The sequence below is a fragment of the Equus przewalskii genome, chromosome 24, assembly GCF_037783145.1.
Source record: "Equus przewalskii isolate Varuska chromosome 24, EquPr2, whole genome shotgun sequence".
In the NCBI taxonomy this organism is placed as follows: domain Eukaryota; kingdom Metazoa; phylum Chordata; class Mammalia; order Perissodactyla; family Equidae; genus Equus; species Equus przewalskii.
The window spans coordinates 29,264,432-29,285,221 of NC_091854.1; the positions used below are offsets into that span (position 1 = coordinate 29,264,432).

General features: G+C 37.7%; 1 protein-coding gene across 11 annotated transcripts in view; it reads right to left on the reverse strand.

Moving 5' to 3' along the window:
* Nucleotides 1–20,790, reverse strand: part of MIER1 (MIER1 transcriptional regulator) — a 58,770-nt gene that overhangs the window by 22,212 nt on the left and 15,768 nt on the right. For all 11 annotated transcript variants that reach the window (XM_070592232.1, XM_070592227.1, XM_070592226.1 and 8 more), the window contains 5 exons: nucleotides 17,342–17,487; nucleotides 6,766–6,927; nucleotides 5,752–5,884; nucleotides 3,755–3,819; nucleotides 136–208 (listed from right to left, as the gene is read on the reverse strand). In XM_070592232.1, coding sequence (XP_070448333.1) covers nucleotides 136–208; nucleotides 3,755–3,819; nucleotides 5,752–5,884; nucleotides 6,766–6,927; nucleotides 17,342–17,440 — 532 coding nt within the window. In that variant the 5' untranslated portion in view covers nucleotides 17,441–17,487. The remainder of the gene's footprint in view (nucleotides 1–135; nucleotides 209–3,754; nucleotides 3,820–5,751; nucleotides 5,885–6,765; nucleotides 6,928–17,341; nucleotides 17,488–20,790) is intronic.

Genomic DNA, 20,790 nt, shown 5'->3' on the forward strand with positions numbered 1-20,790 from the left:
CTTCTTACAGAAATTATGTCGGGTCCTCTTTCATAAGTCAATGGGGTAACAAACTGGCATGTTCTTATCTCATTATAAAATAGTTCATCACTTCAAAAGCATGAATTCAGCTACGTTATTCTACTAATAACCCACCTTTTTCATTTTCTTTGTATCTACAAATGCCAACTGGAATCTCTGCTTGAAACATGGAGCCCACCATAATCTCCTATTTCAAAAATAACAAAACATTAGTAAGATCTAGTAACAGATTTCATTTTCTAGCTTTACCATCTTCCTGGATAAACTGTTCTGGGCTCTCTGTCATAAAACACAGATACGACCAATTAACTACCTCGGAGGAGTATTGTGAGGATGAATGAGTTAATAATAGAAATGAGCTTGGATATGATTGGATGAAAATATTAGTAACAATGGGGTAAAATGCAATATACACAACAGATACAAACCTTACTGCAAAATATGGAGAAAAAGAAATAAAAATGAATTCTCATAATTCAGTTAATAAGATAACTGCAAACACTCTGAGAAGGAGTAAGTCAAATTCAGATATTTTCCAAGTGTCCATGCCCTACGAGACCTGTGGTCCTGGGATCAGCAGCATCAGCGGCAATGCCCAGGCCCCACCTCAGACCCACTGAACCAGAAGCGCCGGGGATAGGACTCGGCAGTTAGTGTTGTAACAAGCTGTCCAGATGATTCTGACACACTTAAATCTGAGAATCAGAGCTTTAAGGTAAAGGAAATAACAAAAAGGGTATCTATAAAGCTCAGCAAAGAACAAATGGATGAAACTCCAAACCAAATGGATGAACAGGTTAGTGCCTGACTTTCATTAAAACAACACAAAATGAGAAAGCGGCCTCCCCAAAACATAATTAATTTTTATTTTAGGAAATCTGGTAATCAAATCTATGTAGTCAAATCACAGATTAGGGGAAACTGGTTGTTCAGAAAGACAAGTGGCAATCACCACTGATGAGATTTTACCACAAAGGGACCAAGATTACATGGACCGACCTTTTGTCTTGTGGTTAAATGTCAAGAATAAATTTACTGCATTTTCAAAACGAAGACTTGGGCAGGAAGGACACAAAACCATGGTCTAGTAAGTTTAAATACCTCCCAGGATTTGAAAAGTTCCTCTCTCCTGTTATCGTTACCCCACTGATGTAAGGATCTCATTTTATCTACTATAACTTCAAAGACACGCTCTATGTAATAAATTTACTGCTGCACCTGTACAGGAAAACCAGCCAGTTTTCTAAAAAGAGCATCACACACAAATTTCCTCTACTCTTCACAGGAATTTCCTTTATGTCTTTCACTATAAAAAAAGAGTGCTCTACTGTCACCTCTTGGGCCTTTTTTACACCTTCACTCACCCATGCCTACCAGAAAATATAGTCAAGTTAGCGACCCCGGCTGGGGAGCTTCTAAAAACATCGATGGTCTGGACTCATTCCAGACCAATTAAATGAGAATCTCTGGATAAAGGCCTGATTATCAGTACTCAGAAGTTCTCCAAGTGGTTTCACCATGAAGCCAGGGCTGAGAACTTCTGGACTAGTATAAAGATGAGACACTTCCTTTTTCCTATTGAGTTCAGAACGCTTCTTTTCACCTGCTAATTCACTCTGTAGGGAAGGGAAGGGAAATAGCATTTAGGAGCATTATGTAGCAAGTATCTTATGAGTAATTTTCATTAAATCTTCACCAACTTTGACAAGGCTGAAATTGTCATTCCCACCTCCTATGTGAGGAAATGAATCTGAAAAAACTTAATTTCCTCAGGAACACACTATTAGTTAAGTTCTTGGGCTATAACTTGAACTTACATTTGATTTCAAACCTGTTTCCTCTACCCCAGTTTCTATAAAGACTCCATTTTATCTTATAAGTCTTAGAAGACGAATCTCCGAATTCTAACAATTTTTTACTAAAACAAAATCATACTAAAATAAGATAATCTGGATTTACTGTGGCCTGCTTCATTACATAATTTTCCTGAGGAGGGACTAACACTCCCCAGCAACGAAAGCTTTCCCTCCCCTATGTTCTCCCTATGAGCCTCTATTCCTTCATTTAAAAAAAATCAATGTTTGGGGCTGGCCCCGTGGCCGAGTGGTTAAGTTCGTGCACTCCGCTGCAGGCGGCCCAGTGTTTCGTTGGTTCGAATCCTGGGCACGGACATGGCACTGCTCATCAAACCACGCTGAGGCAGCGTCCCACATGCCACAACTAGAAGGACCCACAACGAAGAATATACAACTATGTACTGGGGGGCTTTGGGGAGAAAAAGGAAAAAAATAAAATCTTAAAAAAAAAAAAAAAAATCAATGTTTAATGAAATACTCAATTGAACACTCCAGATACAAAAACAATTAATTTTATCTTGGAGACTCTGGTGGAAAATAACAGTTTAAGATGACTCCTAAGGTTTCTAGCTTTTTTCATCCTAACTGCTGCAAGGTGTGAAGAATCAGGAAAGACTGGACTGAAGAACACTTGTCCAGACAGGTCACACAAATAGTAAGGAACTTCCATGATCCTTGTCTTCTGTCTTCATGTCCATCATTCATTCATCACCCACTTGAATTAATTAACACATCCTGCACTGGCTAACATTTCCCACCACTCTAAGTCACACTGATGTCCCTCTCTCCTAAACATCTCTTTGGAAACTCATAAATGCATCAATTCTGGCTGAAGCTGGAATCCCTGGGTAGCCCAGTCCAAGTTCACCTGAACACTTCATTCTTTCTAATAGAAACTCTAACTATGATGTTCCCTTAGTTTAATCAGCAAAGAGATCAGCTCTTTTTTAAGTTTGCCTCAGGCATCCCAAACTAGAACACTTTAAACCAACTAAAAAAACAAAACCACAGGGAAGGCTCAAAATTATTAACTAACTAACTAAACAATCATGACTTCAAAAGTGCAGGAAGCCACTCAATTTCATGTTTTGGGTATTCTGATTCCAAAGAAATGACTGTTTATGCAGTAAATTTAAAATCAGATCTAGGCAAAAGAACAAGAAAAAAACTCAATGGAGTTTTGAAAAGGAAAATCGGGTGATCTCTCTCAACAAGAATGACATCATTTCTAAATGATTTGCTCTGGCCAATCCTACGTGACATTTTGATACATTTTCCTAGTAAGTCAAATGCTTTGCAACAGCTTAAAATTAAATCTTCAACTTAACTGTACGATTACATAATGTTATACAATTTGTCAATATATTATCTTTAGATCCATTTTTAGAAATTAACTTAATTATAGCTAGTTGTAGAGAAGCCCACATCTGTCTCTCCACACAATATACTTTGAATTGCAAACATCAACATTAATATGGGATGGAAAAACTTATAAACCAAATTATCAAACAAAATTTACTTAACAAATACCAAAGCCTCCATAACTCCTTTCCCAAGTATAAAAAAAAAAGACGTGATACTTTTTACAGTGCAACAAAAGTCTAATTCAGCACTAGTTCAGAAACGTGGATTTCTAATCTTGGTTTGAATACCGACTCTGTCAACAGAATCCAATTCTTTCTATACTATTATTTTCTAAAAAGATAAATATCTTTGTCACTTGGATGCATCTAGAGAAATCTGAACATCTATCAAACATTTAAATGTCACAAATGGGCTTACCTCAATTTTATCAATATATATAGTTAGTAAAAAAATAATTACACTTGGCTTTTTAAATATTTGTCTGTATTTTGGGAAAATATGACTCTACCTACCTTTTTCCAGTCTTCGGATGGAATATAATCTTCATCTTCTTCAGATTCTTCTTCTATTTCACTATCTAGAATAAATAAGACAATAATACTCTAAAATGATCGCTTATCCTGTCCACAACTGTACATATCTGTGTATCATTTTTACATCTACCATCAATATTTAAATATGCCCAAAGCTATCTGCAGAGTTAGGCCAAGATATTTCTAATCAAATAATATACGATCAGTTAAAAACACAAATCCTCCATAAACCTTTTAGGACAATCCTAATCATACCCAACTGTATTCTAATAAAACGATTTCCTAAAAAAACTTTAAGAAAAAAATTGATTTAGAGTCGAGATAATCTGTTTCTAAAGCTAATTTTGCTGCCAACAGCCTGACGGCAGAATAAATTACACGATCTCCGTTTCTTTCCTTATGAGAATTTGGACAAACAGTGGTTTCCAAACAGTGTTCTCTGAAACCCTGAGAACACAGTAGCATCACTCCGGGGCAGCGCATGAAGGGAGTGCATGTACGAACACCTCCATTTTATTCAAAGCAGGCAAGTTGCCATTTGCTTACATTTTGGAGTAACAATGTATTTACATAAAGGTGTGCGAAAACTGAAAACTATTAGACTGCCAGCATCTTCTCAACTCGAAAATGGCACAGAAAGTTCAAAACAAGGGTAACATTTCATATAGAATTATTAATTAATGCTTCCTATGGAAAAGCTAGGATAGGCAGTATATGTATAGCTTCCATCACAACTGAAAGACCAGATTAGATGTACAGCAATAAATACTGTTTCAAGAGGCAGTCACTTTGCATCCCACTTTTAAGCACACTTTAGCAATGGATCTGCTCTTCATTTAACTAAGGAAAAATACCACATTTTCCCCGAAGTTAAAATAAACACAATTATTTCAGTAACTTATCTCTCCTTGCATTCATATGCTTTTCAGTTGGACCATTTCTTTGATCAAAACTCACAATAAAATTATTTTTAACAGCACAACATTCACTTCTAAACTAAATGTGTAACAGAAATCATTCATACAAAGCAGTAAGAATGTTTAATCAGTTCTTACATTACTACATTTCATGACAGGTTACTCTTCTTCAAGTGTTTTTCTTCCATTCAAAGTAGAGAAATGTAGACCACAAACTTAAACTACTAACACTAACGGTTGACTTTTTCTTATCAAAGAACTGTCTTCTACAATAATGATTCCTGCTTAGAATAAAACACTGTGGAGGAGACAAAGCATGCAAATATTCAAGTCACATACATTAAATGTTGTCTCAACTACTGGTCACCTCTGACCAGATCATAACTGTAGAAAAATTAGGTGAGTTCTTTCGAGGGTAAGTATTCCCACCTCAAGAGTCAACCAATTCTTTAGACCTGGGAACCACTGATTAGAGAAAGCAATGCTTATGAACATATCTAAAAAAGGCTAAGAAGCAAAGAAAGTAGAAAATGAAAACTGAGGAAAAGTGTAGGAGACATAAAAAAAGATGACTACAAAACAAATTAAATTTAAAGAAGGGTTAGGAGGCAGAAAAATGAACATGCTCAAAATCAAGTAGTGTAGTGACACAATTACTGTAGCATATTCACCGACAACTGGGCCCCAGCATTGCTAACCTAATAACCTAGAACACAATCCCATTGCTGTTGAGTGAAATTCAGAGTAAATGAATTCCAACAGAGCAATGAAAAAAAAAACACTAGAAGTTTTGGTCATGGAGTCATGCACCACGTAACGATGTTTTGGTCAACGATGGACTGAACATATGACAGTGGTCCCATAAGACCAGTACCATATGCCTACGTGTAGTAGGTTGTACCACCTAGGTTTGTGTAAGTACTCTCTACGATGTTGGCACAATGACAAAAATCACCTAACGATGCATTTCTCAGAATGTATCTCCATCGTTAAGGGACACATGACTGTATATTAAACAGTAAGAATTACATCCAAACTACAGCAACCAATAACACTTACTTGTATCAAAATATTTACATCGACGTGGACGGATTATTTCCTGGGCATCTTGAGAAGCAACAGATTGTGATGGATCATCATTGGAAGACTGAGTTTCATCCTCTTGACCTGATGAATCTTTTATATTCTCCTCCTGTGGAATGATACATTAAATTTCTTTAAGATGTAAAGAAAACTGCTGTAGATGAAAGGTTCCAGTATTCCAAATACAAGTAGAAGACAAATACACTAAATGCAGCATGGTATCCCAGGTTGTATTCTGGAACAGGAAAAAGGACATTAGTGGAAGAAGTGGTGAAATCTGAATTGTCTGTAGTTTTATAGTATGGTACTAGTGTTGATTTCTTAGTTTTGATAAATATGCCATGATTACATAAGATGTTAAAATTAGGGGAAGCTGGGTGAAGAGTATTCAGGAACTCTCTGTACTCTCTCTGAACCTCTTCTGTAAATCTAAAATTATTTCAAAACAAAGTACGAAAAATTAATACAAAACTGTCAATTAGCCTTTATTAACTAAAAACAGTAACATTTTTATTTTTTTAATTTTTATTTTTTTGTGAGGAAGATTGGCCCTGAGCTAACATCCATGCCAATCTTCCTCTTCTTTGTATGTGGGACACCTGCCACAGCATGGCTTCATGAGCGGGGTGTACATGTGCACCCAGGATCCGAACCTGAGGCCTCTGGGGCACCGAAGTGGAACGTATGAACTTAACCACTACGCCACCAGGCTAGCCCCAAAACAATAGCATTTTTAAAAAGTTGCCACAAATTTATGTAGAATAGGCATTGAAAAGAAATCTGGAATGACACAGAGAAAACTATTACCTCTCAGGAGTGAATTATAGGGGAGTTCTAATTTTTATCACATATTCCTATATCTTAATTTTTAACATTTAAATGTATTACTTTCAAAATCAGAAAAAGATAGATTATAAGAACATATTAATAAATTATAACTTCAACAAGAATAAAGACTACAATCTTAAAAATATGCGTGTATAATCTTACTTTATTTTCCCCACTACAGCCACTGTTATCATCATTATCAGCATCTTCATCGTCTTCACCTTCTTCTTCCTCTTCCTCCTCCTCCTCATCTTCTTCAGGTAGTCGAACATTACTATCATAACCATAAAGGCTGAGAAGTTCATGAATTGGCATTTTGCCTTCCTAAATAGACCAAAATAAAAAGTTAATTTCAGAATAAGTGATATTTCATATTCCTATAATTCACAAATCTATAGTCATTCCATACACAATATTCTTAGAACTACATCCAGAATTCTCAAAGCATAAAAAGCGAAACTAAAATAATTCTGAAACCTAGGAAAATCCTAGTCTTTTTAAGAATTTCTATAAGAGACTGACCAATTCTAATTGCTAACAACAAAATCTTTAAATACAAAATAAAGTGACACTGGTCACTTTTCTTTTGTCACTATTCTTTTGTGCAATCAATTCCGTAAACGTACACAGACAGTTAACACTATGTATGGATGTTCACACTTAATAAGAGTACCACACACAATTTGGAAGTGGGGAAATAGAATAATTAGAAAACAGACAGACAATAAATTAAGACACCCAGAAACAGAGATGAAATTCACAGGCCAGCTCAAACACATTAAAAGCAAAATAGCAACGATATACAGGAATGATACTGGATTACATTAGCCATATATTCTTTTCTAGGGTTATCTATAATTACATATAAAATCATCTCACAGAATCCTTACTATCTTACAAAACTGTTATAGTATCTCCATTTCATAGATGAGGAAAACGAGGCTGACAGATTAAGCAATTTCTCCAAAAATCACACAATTTTCAAGTAGCAGAGCAGATTTCAAACCTAATTCCAAAAGCCCAGACTTTTATCAGTACACCATGCTGCCTCTGCCAGGACTCCCCTTAACCCCACAGAAACACACCCTCTGAGGGTAAAATGAAGAAACACCCAGATGTGGAGAAATGAAATCAGCTTTCTGCAGAAGGTATCGCTCTATCAGTAATCAAGTTATATCAACTATCAGGGAAACATGACAGAATTCTGATTCTAAAAAGAAAACAATTCAAATCACCTGAACATATTATATACACACTGAAGAAGAACTTAACGGAAAGAACCAGTCAGTTTAGAATCATGAAACAGGACATGTTCTGTAATTCTCCAGCAGCCTCATAGCCTCATCCTGGGACAGAAATAAGTCTAGCCCATGCATTAAGTATACTGTTACAGTGGAGATGGGTACACAATGACCTGATACAACCTGATAACACTACCGCCACTCAGAATTCCTGTGCAAGAAACAACTAATGATTCTAAGTTGAAAAATTTTCTCATAGGAAAGAAATGCGGTTTAACACTTCTACTTCACACTGTAAATGGATATTTTAGTTATCCATCAGTTCATGAATCTGTTTCTAAAAGAGGAATCAATTCTGAGAGTCCTATGACCTGCAGCAGCCACAACCTGGAAGGGGTAAGTCTCTCAGGAAAGGTGCTACCAATGCCTGCTGAATGACCAGCTGGTACACTTGCTTGACACCTCGGAGTGGGACCCTCAAAGTGCAGAAAAACAAACAGTGCTTGAGGTGTTCAAGGATCTAGCCCATGCAAGTATCTGGTCTGTGCACCGAGGATCTGGTACAGGAGACAGAAATTTTGGAATTCATACTCAGGACGTAAGAACTAAAACAGAACTTCAAAATCAAGAAAGAAGTAGAGCAAGAGAAAGATATAGAGAAAGTTGGCTGTATATACAACAAATAATAGCTGGCGTAAAGTGTCTTCGATGTGCCCGGTATTTGTGGTAAGTGCTTTGACTCCACTTTCTTATTCTATCTCTTTGCTGAACAAAAGCAGAGGGAGAGTATTACACAATCTCATTACATCTTTAAAAGCACCGCATGGGAGTATTTGCTACCTTTATTTGTAAATAAAATCAAGCAGAGAGAAACACACACCAACAGATGTTACAGTAATACCTAGACCTCCTAATCTCAGTTCATACTTTTTATATACTCATTCTGCACCACAAATTAAAAGCAGGTTTAACAACTGAAATAACTACTATGAAAAACAGCAACTGAAGTATCTAGTATGACTAAGGGCCAAACCAGGAAAAACACTTTAGCGTAAGTTTGCAACTAATATTTTCACGGACCTTAAGAATTCATAAAGAACTTGTTTGATATAGTCATATGTCGCCTGACAACAGGGACACATTCTGACAAATGCGTTTAGGCGATTTTTGTCGTCGTGCAAACACCGTAGAGTCTACTAAAGGGGAACAAAATCTGCCACTCCAAAATGTGTTTCTTTAACATAAGGATTATTTTAGGTTAATTATTTTAAGAAACAAAAGACTCAGAAAGTTTTTCTTGTTCCTTCCTCTTAATTGTCTAAAAGAATTCTAACTAAAAAACCTGTCTCAGAAAGCGAGCTGTCCACCTTAGCATAACATGAACTAGGTGTAGACAGGGAGGAACCTAGAAAAGCCTGTTTGCTGGGCTTCCCTCTGTGTTGTTTCTGTGTGGCCAAACACATACTTGTTTTCCAAACATTTGCTCCTTTTCATTTACCTGTGAATTGTCATCCTTTTGCCAATCACCTTTGAAGTCCCTGACTCTCCTCATCCCCAATATCTTCTGTCTTTAGCTGAGAATGTTATTTAAGGTGAGGGCTTCGGCCGTATTGGCAAGTTGCTCGGTTTTCCTGGGTTTCTTCCATGTATACACGTTATTAAAACTGTTGCTTTTCTCCTGTTATTCTGTCTCATGTCAATTTAATTCTTAGACCAGCCAGAAGAACCTAGAAGGTAGAGGAAAATGTCTTCCTCCCCTACACTACTTACACAAACCTAGATGGTATAGCCTACTAGGCTATATGGCACTAATCTTATGAGACCGCTGTCACATATGTGGTCCCCCATTGACTGAAACGTTATTATGCAGTGCATGACTGTGTTTATTTCATCTTTAAAACTACGCTAATAGATGTTACTATTATCCCTAACTTTTACAACTGAGTTAAGTGGTATTTGAGAGATCACACAACAGAGGTAGATTATCAGTCAAATAAATGTCCTCAGGCTCTCACTCTTTGGTCAGCCTTGAAATTCAAGGGCAACAGAATCACACCAGGTCTTATTAAAACAGACTGCTGAGCCCCACCCTAGTTTCAGATGCAGCAGGGCTGAGGTGGGGCCTGAGTGCCTGCATTTTTCTAAGTGCCTGGTGATACTGACGCTGTTGATACAGACCACCCTGAGAACCACGCATCTCACAGCTCCAGGATAAGACATTGCAAATCAGCGTTTCTAGTGGGAGGTAACAAAGCCTGATCATTATCGTTCATAAAGCTTATCACCAACATCTCACATCTAGCTCAGTTATGCGTCAGAAGGACAGGTGACAGACTAAATGCATGGAGATTTTTTGTTTTTTTTTACCACTATCAGGAATGGGGAATGTCTGATATTCACGGTTAGGGCAAGATTTTTCCCTCTTGGATATGCATCTGAGAATTATGACTCACTTTACAAAAAATTCATTTCTCAACTAAAAATTTAGCAACACCTCCAATACTGACTAAGCAGAGAAGAAAGGAGAGTTAAAGAGTGGCTGATCAGTGTATTTGGAGAAGTGCTTGAATTTGGAGAAACAGTAATAGACCTGGCAGACACAAAAGTCACTCAAGTCAGAGGAAGTGGCAACTACACAAGGATAGAAACAAAAATGAATGAGCAGGTTCCCCTGGTGAGAGTAACTAAAGTATTTTTACTTACTTTCTCTAGTTCTACTTAGTTTCTAAAGGGCTATGTACAAGGACTCTACTTCTGAGTCAATCTGAGAGTAGCTGTTGAGCAGTAATCGACACTATGCAAGGGCTGAGGGAAAACTATACACACAGTGAAATGTTCAAGACGGACGTGGGTAGGGAGAGATCCAGTTTGCCAGGGAGACCGAGCGAGGGCGGACTCCACTGCTGGCACTCACGTGGAGTATAACCAGAACCTCAAGTCAGTCAGTGGTTGTGGTAAAGAGAAACTTGAGACCCTGCAGCAGAATCCACAGGATGTAACCACGGGTTAAGAGTAATCGTGAGGTCCTGGAGACACTGAATCTCTGGTTCTAGACATTCCTTGGACCCAGATACACATATATATGACTTCTAAAAAAGTTCTTAAAAATAATAAAAACAATAAAGTTCTAATAAACTTCTAAAAAGTTTATTTTCAAAGTTAGTTTTAGGTGGGTTCCATCATGTATAAACAAAATATCCTTGCCCATTCCACCAAGAAAATGTTTGCTTAATACTAAAAACAGAGAGTATATAGTGGTATTATGCTTTTGCTTAGGTATTAACATTTAACTTAACTTCTGTCACCAATACCAAGTTAGTAAATAACAGTCATGACCCACTGAGGAATACAAGAGTCACAGTTTGACAGTATTATGAAAGCATCTTACTTGATCTAAGGTATAAAGTGAAGATCTTGCAGCAAGCACTGGGCTACAAGCATGATAAAAACCAACATCAATTTTCCTGAGGAATCCTCAGTTTCAAATTCAAGTAGCATTTATTGTGTCCTTACTATGTGCTAACTGAAGTACTGAGACTGTTCAGCAAGTACCATATAAGGATCATTGATTGCTGTCTGCCCCTCAATCCTTTCTTTCTACTTCTATACTCTTCTTCCAGGAATGTTCCTTCCTCCATTCCAAGCATGTCTTGGAGTGAAAGCTCACCTCCTGGACCAAGTCACATCTGACCTAAGTGGAATCACTGCATTGCCTGGTCACAGGTTTGGAATGGGCGCATGACCCAAGGTTGGCCACAGTTTCCAGATTTTTACCAGCAGCAGCTAAAGAAACACAGACTTTCTCAAGCAGCAAATTTAGGAAGTGACTGCGTATGAAAAAAGTTGGTCTATAAAAGGACAGCACCATGCAGAAAACCAGAAACAGAAAATATGTTGTGGTGGCAATTGAGTCCCTGAGGCCTAGATATCCCCCTGCCCTTAATGAAATCACACAGGCCTCGCACTTCATTCCTTTTGCCTAAGCTGGTTCAAGATGGATTTCTTTATTTGCCCCCAAATATTCTGATATAACAGCAATGATATCCTGTAAAGCAAATGTTATTTCCCTCTGAAAAAAAGACTAAAAGATGGGGCCGGCTCCGTGGCCGAGTGGTTAAGTTCGCGCGCTCCACTGCGGCGGCCCAGGGTTCGGATCCTGGATGCAGACATGGCACCGCTCGTCAGGCCACGTTGAGATGGCGTCCCACATCCCACAACCAGAAGGACATGCAACTAGGATATGCAACTGTGTACAGGGGGGTTTGGGGAGATGAAGCAGGAAAAAAAAAAAAAAAAAGATTGGCAACAGTTGTTAGCCCAGGTGCCAATCTTACAAAAAAAAAAAAAAGACTAAAAGCTAAATGAAACGCGGCAGACAGTACCTTATTACACTAGGGCCTGTCAGTCACTCACCTGTTCCAGACAATCTCTCATTAGCTTACACTATCAAAGTCTGTGTTCTACCAGGTACTAAGGGGTTTTCTTCAATTTAAACTGAAACATCACAATAAGTGGCACAATGTTTTATTCCCACTCACACAAGTGTCAAGAGCATAGAAATGGGGGTGGGAGAATGGAGTAAAAGAGAAAACTAGGGGTCAAGTACAACAGATCCTCACAGTTTTGGGGTAACAGATCTCTTGGGGACTTTTATGAATGAAATTACTAAAATTTATTGAGTGATTACCATGTGCCAGACACTGTGCTAAACGTTTTACATATAGCATCCTTGAATAGCACTGAAGCTTAATGACATTAAGTAACTTGTCCAAAGTCATAGACTGAATAAGCAGTGCAGCTGAGTTCTGATCGAGGCAGCGTGACTCACACACACATGCATGTATACGGCCCTATTCGAAACCTGACCCTGGGTTCAGTGTACATCACCCTGATGGAGCATGAAATGAGACATGCTTGGTTGACAAACTGTAAGAAACAGGGAAAATGGACACTGTACGAAATGAACAAAAACACGGGAATGTGGACTATACCTGCATATTGTGTTTTAACAAATAAGTTGTCTAAGCACTATCACACAAAGAGGGGCAATCCTGTCTGAATAAGAAGGGAGGCTCACTGGAAGTGGAAAGAACAGACTTTTAAAAAGACAAACATTATACTGAAATTAAATCTGTCCTTTAACTTAAAAACAGTAAGGTAAAGTTACCAAGCACCAACAACAGTATTAAAAGGTTGGAGTGATGTCCAGCTCTTGGCTGCAGAGGTGGTGGCTCCCTATCCCTCACATCAGGGGGTTAGTCATTTAGAAATGACTGCATGTGGCAGCAGATGTTGGTCGTTCAAGGGCCATTTGGTGGATGGACACAGTACTCTTTTCATATCTGTTGTACCCAAACTGACTTACCAATAAACGTTTATGAGGAGGGGAGGAAAGAGGTTAATTCCCAGCCAGGAAGGCCTAAGGGACTACATCCAGATTGGACTAGAGAGACACTTCCTAAAGTAACCAATCTGTTGGGGTTGAGGCTTGACTATAAGACAGACTATGAAGAAAGGGAGACAGTGGAACTCTTTATAATCCTCAAGCTGGGGTTTCCCTTTTTAACCTATATAATTCATGTTGTGTGTATATGTCAAAAAATAATCTCTCGCATTTTAACCTTTATTCTCTAGCTCTGGAGATTCACCAGATGGAATGCGTCCGGCACTTTAAAGTGAATATTAAGTATTAATATTGTTGTGTGATCCTGCTCCCCCTTCTCCCAAATAGATTGCCCCACTGTGCCGCTCAAAGCAAGGCTGAGTGTGAAGAGCACATGTTAAAACAGAGTTAACACCTGGCTATTGCTATTCCTAGCAAACAAAAGCCTATTTACTACGGAAATGATTCTGACACCCCTTCTAAGATCACCACAATTAAATTCTAACCTGTATATCTAATTCTATTAAAACATTTAAAGCTAAACTTACATACCTAAAGTTCCTTTTATATTGATAAAATTCATACATGCAAATATAAAAATACACATCAAAGCTACTTCTATGAAAAACTAGTTTTCACTTAAAATTTTACAATTCAAATTGAATGAACTTAAAACCAGCGGCTATGCAGTTATTAACTCCTGAATGAATCAACTGTTAGAATTCTGCCGTCATTACATCAAAAGTCCATTTCATGCAACCAAAGGGCCAGGTAAAGACCACCCTACCAATTCTTGACCTAACTATAATGTTTTGCTTCTAAAACGCAAATCGGTAATCAATACAACAAAATCTTGCTCACTGTTTTAATAAAAACAAAAACTAGTTTGGTTTGGTTCATACCCAAAGAGTTTAACTATAGGAAATCCATGACACTGGCCCTGAACTAGCTTAGCTGCAGATCCCAGAGGCAAGCATTGGTGATTCTGTGCCACTTAAACCTCAGCCTGACTGTTCTAGGAAAAGTCCGAAGTATCCGAGAAGGGAGAAGACTGACTGGGTGAAAAGAACGATAAAAGACTGGTTCCTTTGTCCTTCTCTTCCTTTCTATATTCTCTATAAATAATTCTATTTTAGTTACTTTTTCCTAAGGAAGGGTCATTTGAAAGTAAGTTTTAGGGGGCTGTAAAGCACTGGGGAAGGAGTGCAACAAAGGAGAAAAAAGATAGACAATAACATGCCCAAAATTTTAGCAAAGCCCATTAGTAATTTTGTGCTAATTAAATGTAATAGCCTATTTTCTGAAATGGAAAAAGTAATACTCATTCCACCTCATAACCTATTATATAACCTGTACTGAGTAAATTATTCAATTAAAAAGAATTTCCTCCTTTACGTTTTATCCCATGGATGAGTTATTCAGAAACAAGACAATCTACATAAAGCTGTAAGTTTCTGTAAAATATAGGCAGAAAGTTGGAAACAACTGCCTTTCCATTTCACATGTACCAAGTGACCGTGAATTTTAATTAACTGTTTCCTCTGTTGCTCATGTAGGTTTGGAATCATCCAAGGAAACCATCCCCGTCTTCTGAACGGCTTTCCACCCTGTCCTGAGGAAAGTTCTGACTCCAGGCTCTTACGTGCTTTTTTACCCATTCTTGAAAAGCTTTTATAACAACTATACATCACTGCCAGTAAGACTAATTCTGTTCTCTGGCTTAAAATAATAAAATACTGAATTGCTTAGGCACTGTGAATTAAGCCAGCTTTAATCACAAAATGACCCAAAATGGGACCACCTGACAAGAGGTGACTAAATATTAATAGGACTCCTTTTCCAGCTCTTTAAACGTACACTTTAAAAAGTTTCAAACTAGGGGGCCAGCCCAGTGAAGCAGTAGTTAAGTGTGTGAGGTCCACTTCCTCGGCCTGGGGTTCACAGGTTCGGATCCTGGGTGCAGAACTAGCACTGCTGGTCAAGCCACGCTGTGGTGGTATCTCACATAAAACAGAGGAAGACTGACACAGACGTTAGCTCAGTGACAACCTTCCTCACCCAAAAAAAAAAAAAGTTCCAAACTAAAATTCCAAAACATAGATTAGTCTTCATCACTATAAAAGCATACTAATTCATTTTTCCATGATACTATGCACTCCAAATGCTTAAAGGTTGACACTATGTCTTATTTATTTATTATGCTCTTTTATTATGGAGTACAGCAGACTGGATTTGTAATAAATTTTAATTAGAGCATACCAGCTTGATTTATCCATTCATTCAAAACCTCTGAGTGAGCACTCTTGCTAGGTACCATGAAATACATTGGTGAATAAAACAGACAAGGTCCCTCCTCTCACGGAACTAAAGGAGGATACAGACAATAAATTAAACAAACTTATAACTACTAGCTGCGTTAGGTGGAAAGAAAGCATTGAATGGGGTACACTGGCTAAAAAAAGCTAATCGGGGGACAGGAAAGGCCATTCTGAGGAGGCAACATTTAGCCCAGACTGAAGAGGATAAGGAACCAGCCTCGGAACGTACATACCAGAGACTGGAATGAGCTGAAAAGCCTTGAAATAGGCAGAAACCAGCACACCTAAGAACGAAAGTAGCTGGTGTGGCTACAGAAGAGCTTGACAGGTCAGTGTAACACATGGAAAAAGGACCACGTCAAGCAGGGGGTCTTGCTGGCCAGGTCAAGGAGTCTGGATTTTCTTCTGATGCAACAGGAAGCCACTGAAGAGTTTTAAATAGGAGGCTTACATAAACTGATTTATATTTTGCAAAGATCATCACGGCTGCTGCGGAAAAATAATGGAGGGGAGAGTGGTAAAAGAGGAAATGGAGAGACCAGTTAGGAAGTTATGGCCATAGTCTAGGCTAGAAATGATGGTGACCTGGCAGCAGAGATGGAGCAAGAGCCAGAGCCAGAAAAGAGATCTCTTTGTGGAAAGAAATGACAGGCTTATTCAGGGATAGGTACTGGGTATGAGGGAGGATGACGACTCCCTGGTTTCTGACTTAGGCAACAAGGTGAACAGTAGTGGCATTTTTTACTGAGATGGAGAAGACAGGGAAGGAAGAAGAAGGAGAACATGAATCAATAGTTTTGTTTTGGACATCTAAAGTTTTAACATGTCTACTGAGATGTGCAAGCAGAACTGTCAAGCAGGTGGTTAGACACACAAAACTGGAGACAGGGAATAGGTTGATGCTCGAGAAATAAACTGAGGAATACTGAGTATACAGACACCAAGAGATGAGATTAGATTAGATCAGATCAGATCATCTTGTTTACTAATTTTCAAATTTGGTGTGCATACTTAATGAAGATGCAGATTTGAGCACCACCCTGCAGAAATTCTGACTGAGTAGGCCTGGGGAGGGGCGTAGGAATTCACATTTCTTCGTAAGTACATGAGTGCTTCTAAAGCCGCTGACCCTCACACTACATTTTGAGGATCACCGATCTAGAGATGGAAGAAAACAAGGTCCAGGACTGAGAATTGAGAAATTCCAAATTTACATCTTGGGTAAAAGAAGACAAGTGTGCAAAGGCTAGTGAATGTGAACAGACAGGGAAAACTGGACAGTGGGGTACTCCAGAACTCAAACACAAGGGCGTGGTAAAGTGTGTTGACTACCTCCAAGAGGAGAGAAAAGTGACAACGGATTTAACAATAAAATCACTGGTCCTCTTGGAGGAAGGGGCAGAGACAATCTAGAGCAATGAGAAACGAGGAGGATGATGGCAACTCATAAGAAATTTTGGCTCTGAAGGGGAGTACATAAAAGGGGCAGTAATTAGGAGAGGACAGAAGGTATTTAAGAGGAAATTTAGATGCTTTTATAGTCCATTTTTGACCCAAAACCTGTGATGTTTTACCAAAGTTTAACTATTTGAATTCTATTTCACATAAAGTTATTTATTAAAAAAAAGTCTTTCATTTCAAACTTTAAATATCCCACCTATGACCACACAGAATTTTTCAGTACCAATTATATATAGCACTTTCCCCCAAAAACAGAGAGAACCAAAATTTCAAGTGTTTCCTCTCTCCACAAAAAGTGATAACCACTTCACCCTCTAGCTCTTCTTGTTATTTACCCTTGCAAGATCCTCTATTTCAGAACTGAAGTTTGTTTCTCCTTCCATCATTTCTTCCTCTTCTAATGTTCGTTCATCATCAAAATCATGAACCAGCATGTCAGCTGATGGATCAAATTCATGGTCATCTGATGTTGCTGAACCTCCTGGTAAAGAATATTTTAAAAAGTTCGGTAAACCAAATTAAGTGTATCATTAATATTAATTTAATGTATAAGGTATTTGAAGCTGAATATAACTCAAATAAAAATAGCAGGGAAAAGCTATGCATAGCAAGTATCACTGTTTTAGAAAATTCTTGCCCTTACTCATCATCCCCCGGAAAAATCTCTTAAGGGATTACTTTTTGCCCCATCTCACATCTACATATTCAGTTACAACTGCAAAACTGGATGTTTATAGCTTTAAAAAAGTGTGTAGAACTTTAAAAAAGAGTATTGTAATCTTCTAAACATGAAATCTGAGTTATAAAGAAAAATGGTCACATCAAGTAAGAATGATCTTTGGTGTAGGGCAAAAAAATCACAATTTGACTGATATTTAATAGACTCAATGAGTATGAACCCCGTTGGCCCCCAAGAAGAATATATATAGTCATGTGAAATATACAGTCATCTAAATATATAGTCCAGAGAAAATAACAGCTGCACTCAAATATTATCTTCTATCAGCACTTTCGAGAAAATATATAGGCAGCTGTTTTTAACTTAGTTGATTTTGATCTGAAATAACTCAAACATAGAATATAAAAGCAAAATTTATTAAAATTGCATACAGAACTCTTACGAAAGCCATTAAAAATAATCTAATAAGTAAGTGATGTGTAAGCTAATCTATTTTTAGCTTGGTGGCTGGGGAATACTGCTGTACTCAATAGAGTCAAGCCTTGTAATAGCAGGGTGCAAATGTTGGGCATATATATTCTGTAAACCATCCCCACATTTGGCTATTGCCAAATCTGGAGTTAAGTTTGCAAAAGCATTGTTTACTAATAAACAAATGAATTATTTAACATTAAAAAATCAAGTGGCAATTTCTTTTATCAGTTTAAACTGTTAAAGGTTATATTAACAGATGTACCAACATTTCCATTTCACTCCAGTAAGAGAACCAATAAGTAAAAAAAAAGAGATAGAGAGGCCAATTTCTTGACCACTAGACTACTAGGGATAAGGGGGCACCCAACACTCAGGGTTCTTCTCGCCTCCCTTAATTTCTAGCATGAGAACCATTTTTGAGTGCTTGATATGTGCCAAATACTATGTTCAAGCACTTCACATACATTCTCATTTAATCTTCAAACAATCCTATGAAAAACAAAGACAAAAACTTGAGGCTCAGAGAGTTTAAGCAGCATGTTTTAAACTCAGAGCCAGTAGGTGGCAAGGATGGAATCTGGACCCTGGGTCTGCTACTTCCAACACCTGTGCTTTCACTGCGCTCCACGCCCGCTCTAAGTCACAGCCTCAGAAACAGTAGGTCTCCGCCTTGAAGAACAGTTGAAGAGAGCCCATTTACCCACATGAGCCAACTACAAGCCAGGTCAGGGGGCAAAGCACTTAGAGTCTTCTTTGAGGAACATCATAAAATATTGATATTAAAAATAAAATAACTAAACTATTCTTTTGTTTATTATTTAGCAATAAGGCATATTATAGTACAAATGAGTATCAAAGTTTTAGAATGATTTGCAAAATAAAAACATTTAGAAAAGTGTATTATCTTAATTTCTTCTGGAAATGAAGAAAAGTGCGACAATTTTAGTAGGGCATCTTAGTACTGCTTCAGGGACTGGACACAAGTGTTCCACAGAAGCACAGTGTGAGAACCATTAATTTAGTTGTTGCTGTCTTGCCTCAATCATTCTCTCTTCTTCCTGAGTTTTCAATGGAAACACTCACCAAACTTTTCAGTCACCCAGCAATCTTCTAGGACACGTACTCAATAATTCTGTATTCCTACAGATGATGCTGTACTATTCTTTCTCGTGGGCATAATGATCCTAAAACACCTCGCAGCGCCATTGTCTACTACTCCCCTAATCATAATATAATTCCTACTGGATACAAATACTGTCAAAAATAATTATGTGTAATTCCTTACTACTTATACTCTTTTACCAACTGAAAAAAAAAAAACAAAATCAAGCTCACATGAGGACATAGCACCTTTTCATCAGCATTATACAACTTACCTGAAGTCCCCCATTTTTAGGTCATTATTTACAAAGCCAATTGTATTTAAAGCATTGCCACTTCACCTTCCCACTACATGAAATAACAAAGTATGGGTGACCCTTTTCTCCCTTCTCACTCTAATTTCTTTCCCCAGATACACACTGCACTGTTTTCTATAAACTTCCAATTTCAATTTTTTTCTTGCTTTTATCTGACCTCTTTGTTTTATTTGACTTCTTTTTAGCCTTGTTCTTTGGGACCAACTAACCATCCTATTCCTTTCTGTTAATTACTAGTCCCATCATTAGGCTGTCTCCTAGGGAAAAAAAAATCCCAAAAATGTATTATTAGGGGTAGGGAGTCTGGTGCTTTATGTAAAGAAATATTTTGCTTCAGAGTAAGGGAAATGCCACTGCTTTGTCATAAAATTCCATCCTACACTAAAAGGTATGTTACATATTTGCAAAGATTCAAAAGATAACTTCAGTTTATAACATACCATATAGCATACTCATACCATGTGTAATCATTTTACTACCTTCCGTACCCTAAAATCCCCACCTCTAATGGCTACTAGTCTTACAGGTAAAGCCTTGTACTACGCCTCCATATTGGTTTACACCGGTGGAGTCTAGAGACAAACCACTTAGCCTACGTCATGTGACAATTATTACCGGCATCAATTCCAAAGTGCAGATGTTGCAAAGGACACAGCTTCTCACCAGTGAACCAAAAATTATTTTTTTACATGAAGCTTCTGGTCCTATTTTTTTCTACCAACTTTTGCAACTGCCTACAATTAGTATTATTCATAAGAACAATAAACATTCCCTTGGGCAGAAGCCCGATACTAACAAATGCTGTCTACCTCAAAAGATCTTCCTCAGTCTGAAAACAATTAAAAAAAAATCACTCAATCCATTTGTATAAGCATTCAGCAAGAAGGCCATCAAAGACATGTGCATTCTTCAAACTCCACTCTTCTTCCAGTTCAGCCCAGGCTGATTCAAATGCAATGGAAACTACAAAATCCATTTATTAATGCCACTTTTGGAGTACACATTTTTAGGTACCCATGTATTATGTGATGAATGTCTCAAAAATTCATAGAAAAATATCTAAAACTCAGTCTATTTGTGATGTCACAACGTTAACAAAAACAACTAGAACCTATTTTTTCAATGAAAATGATTTCTGTGTTTGAAAGAAAAAAAAATACTAGGAACAATTCCATGTCCTAAAAAGAAAATGGTAACCTAATATTTATCTGAG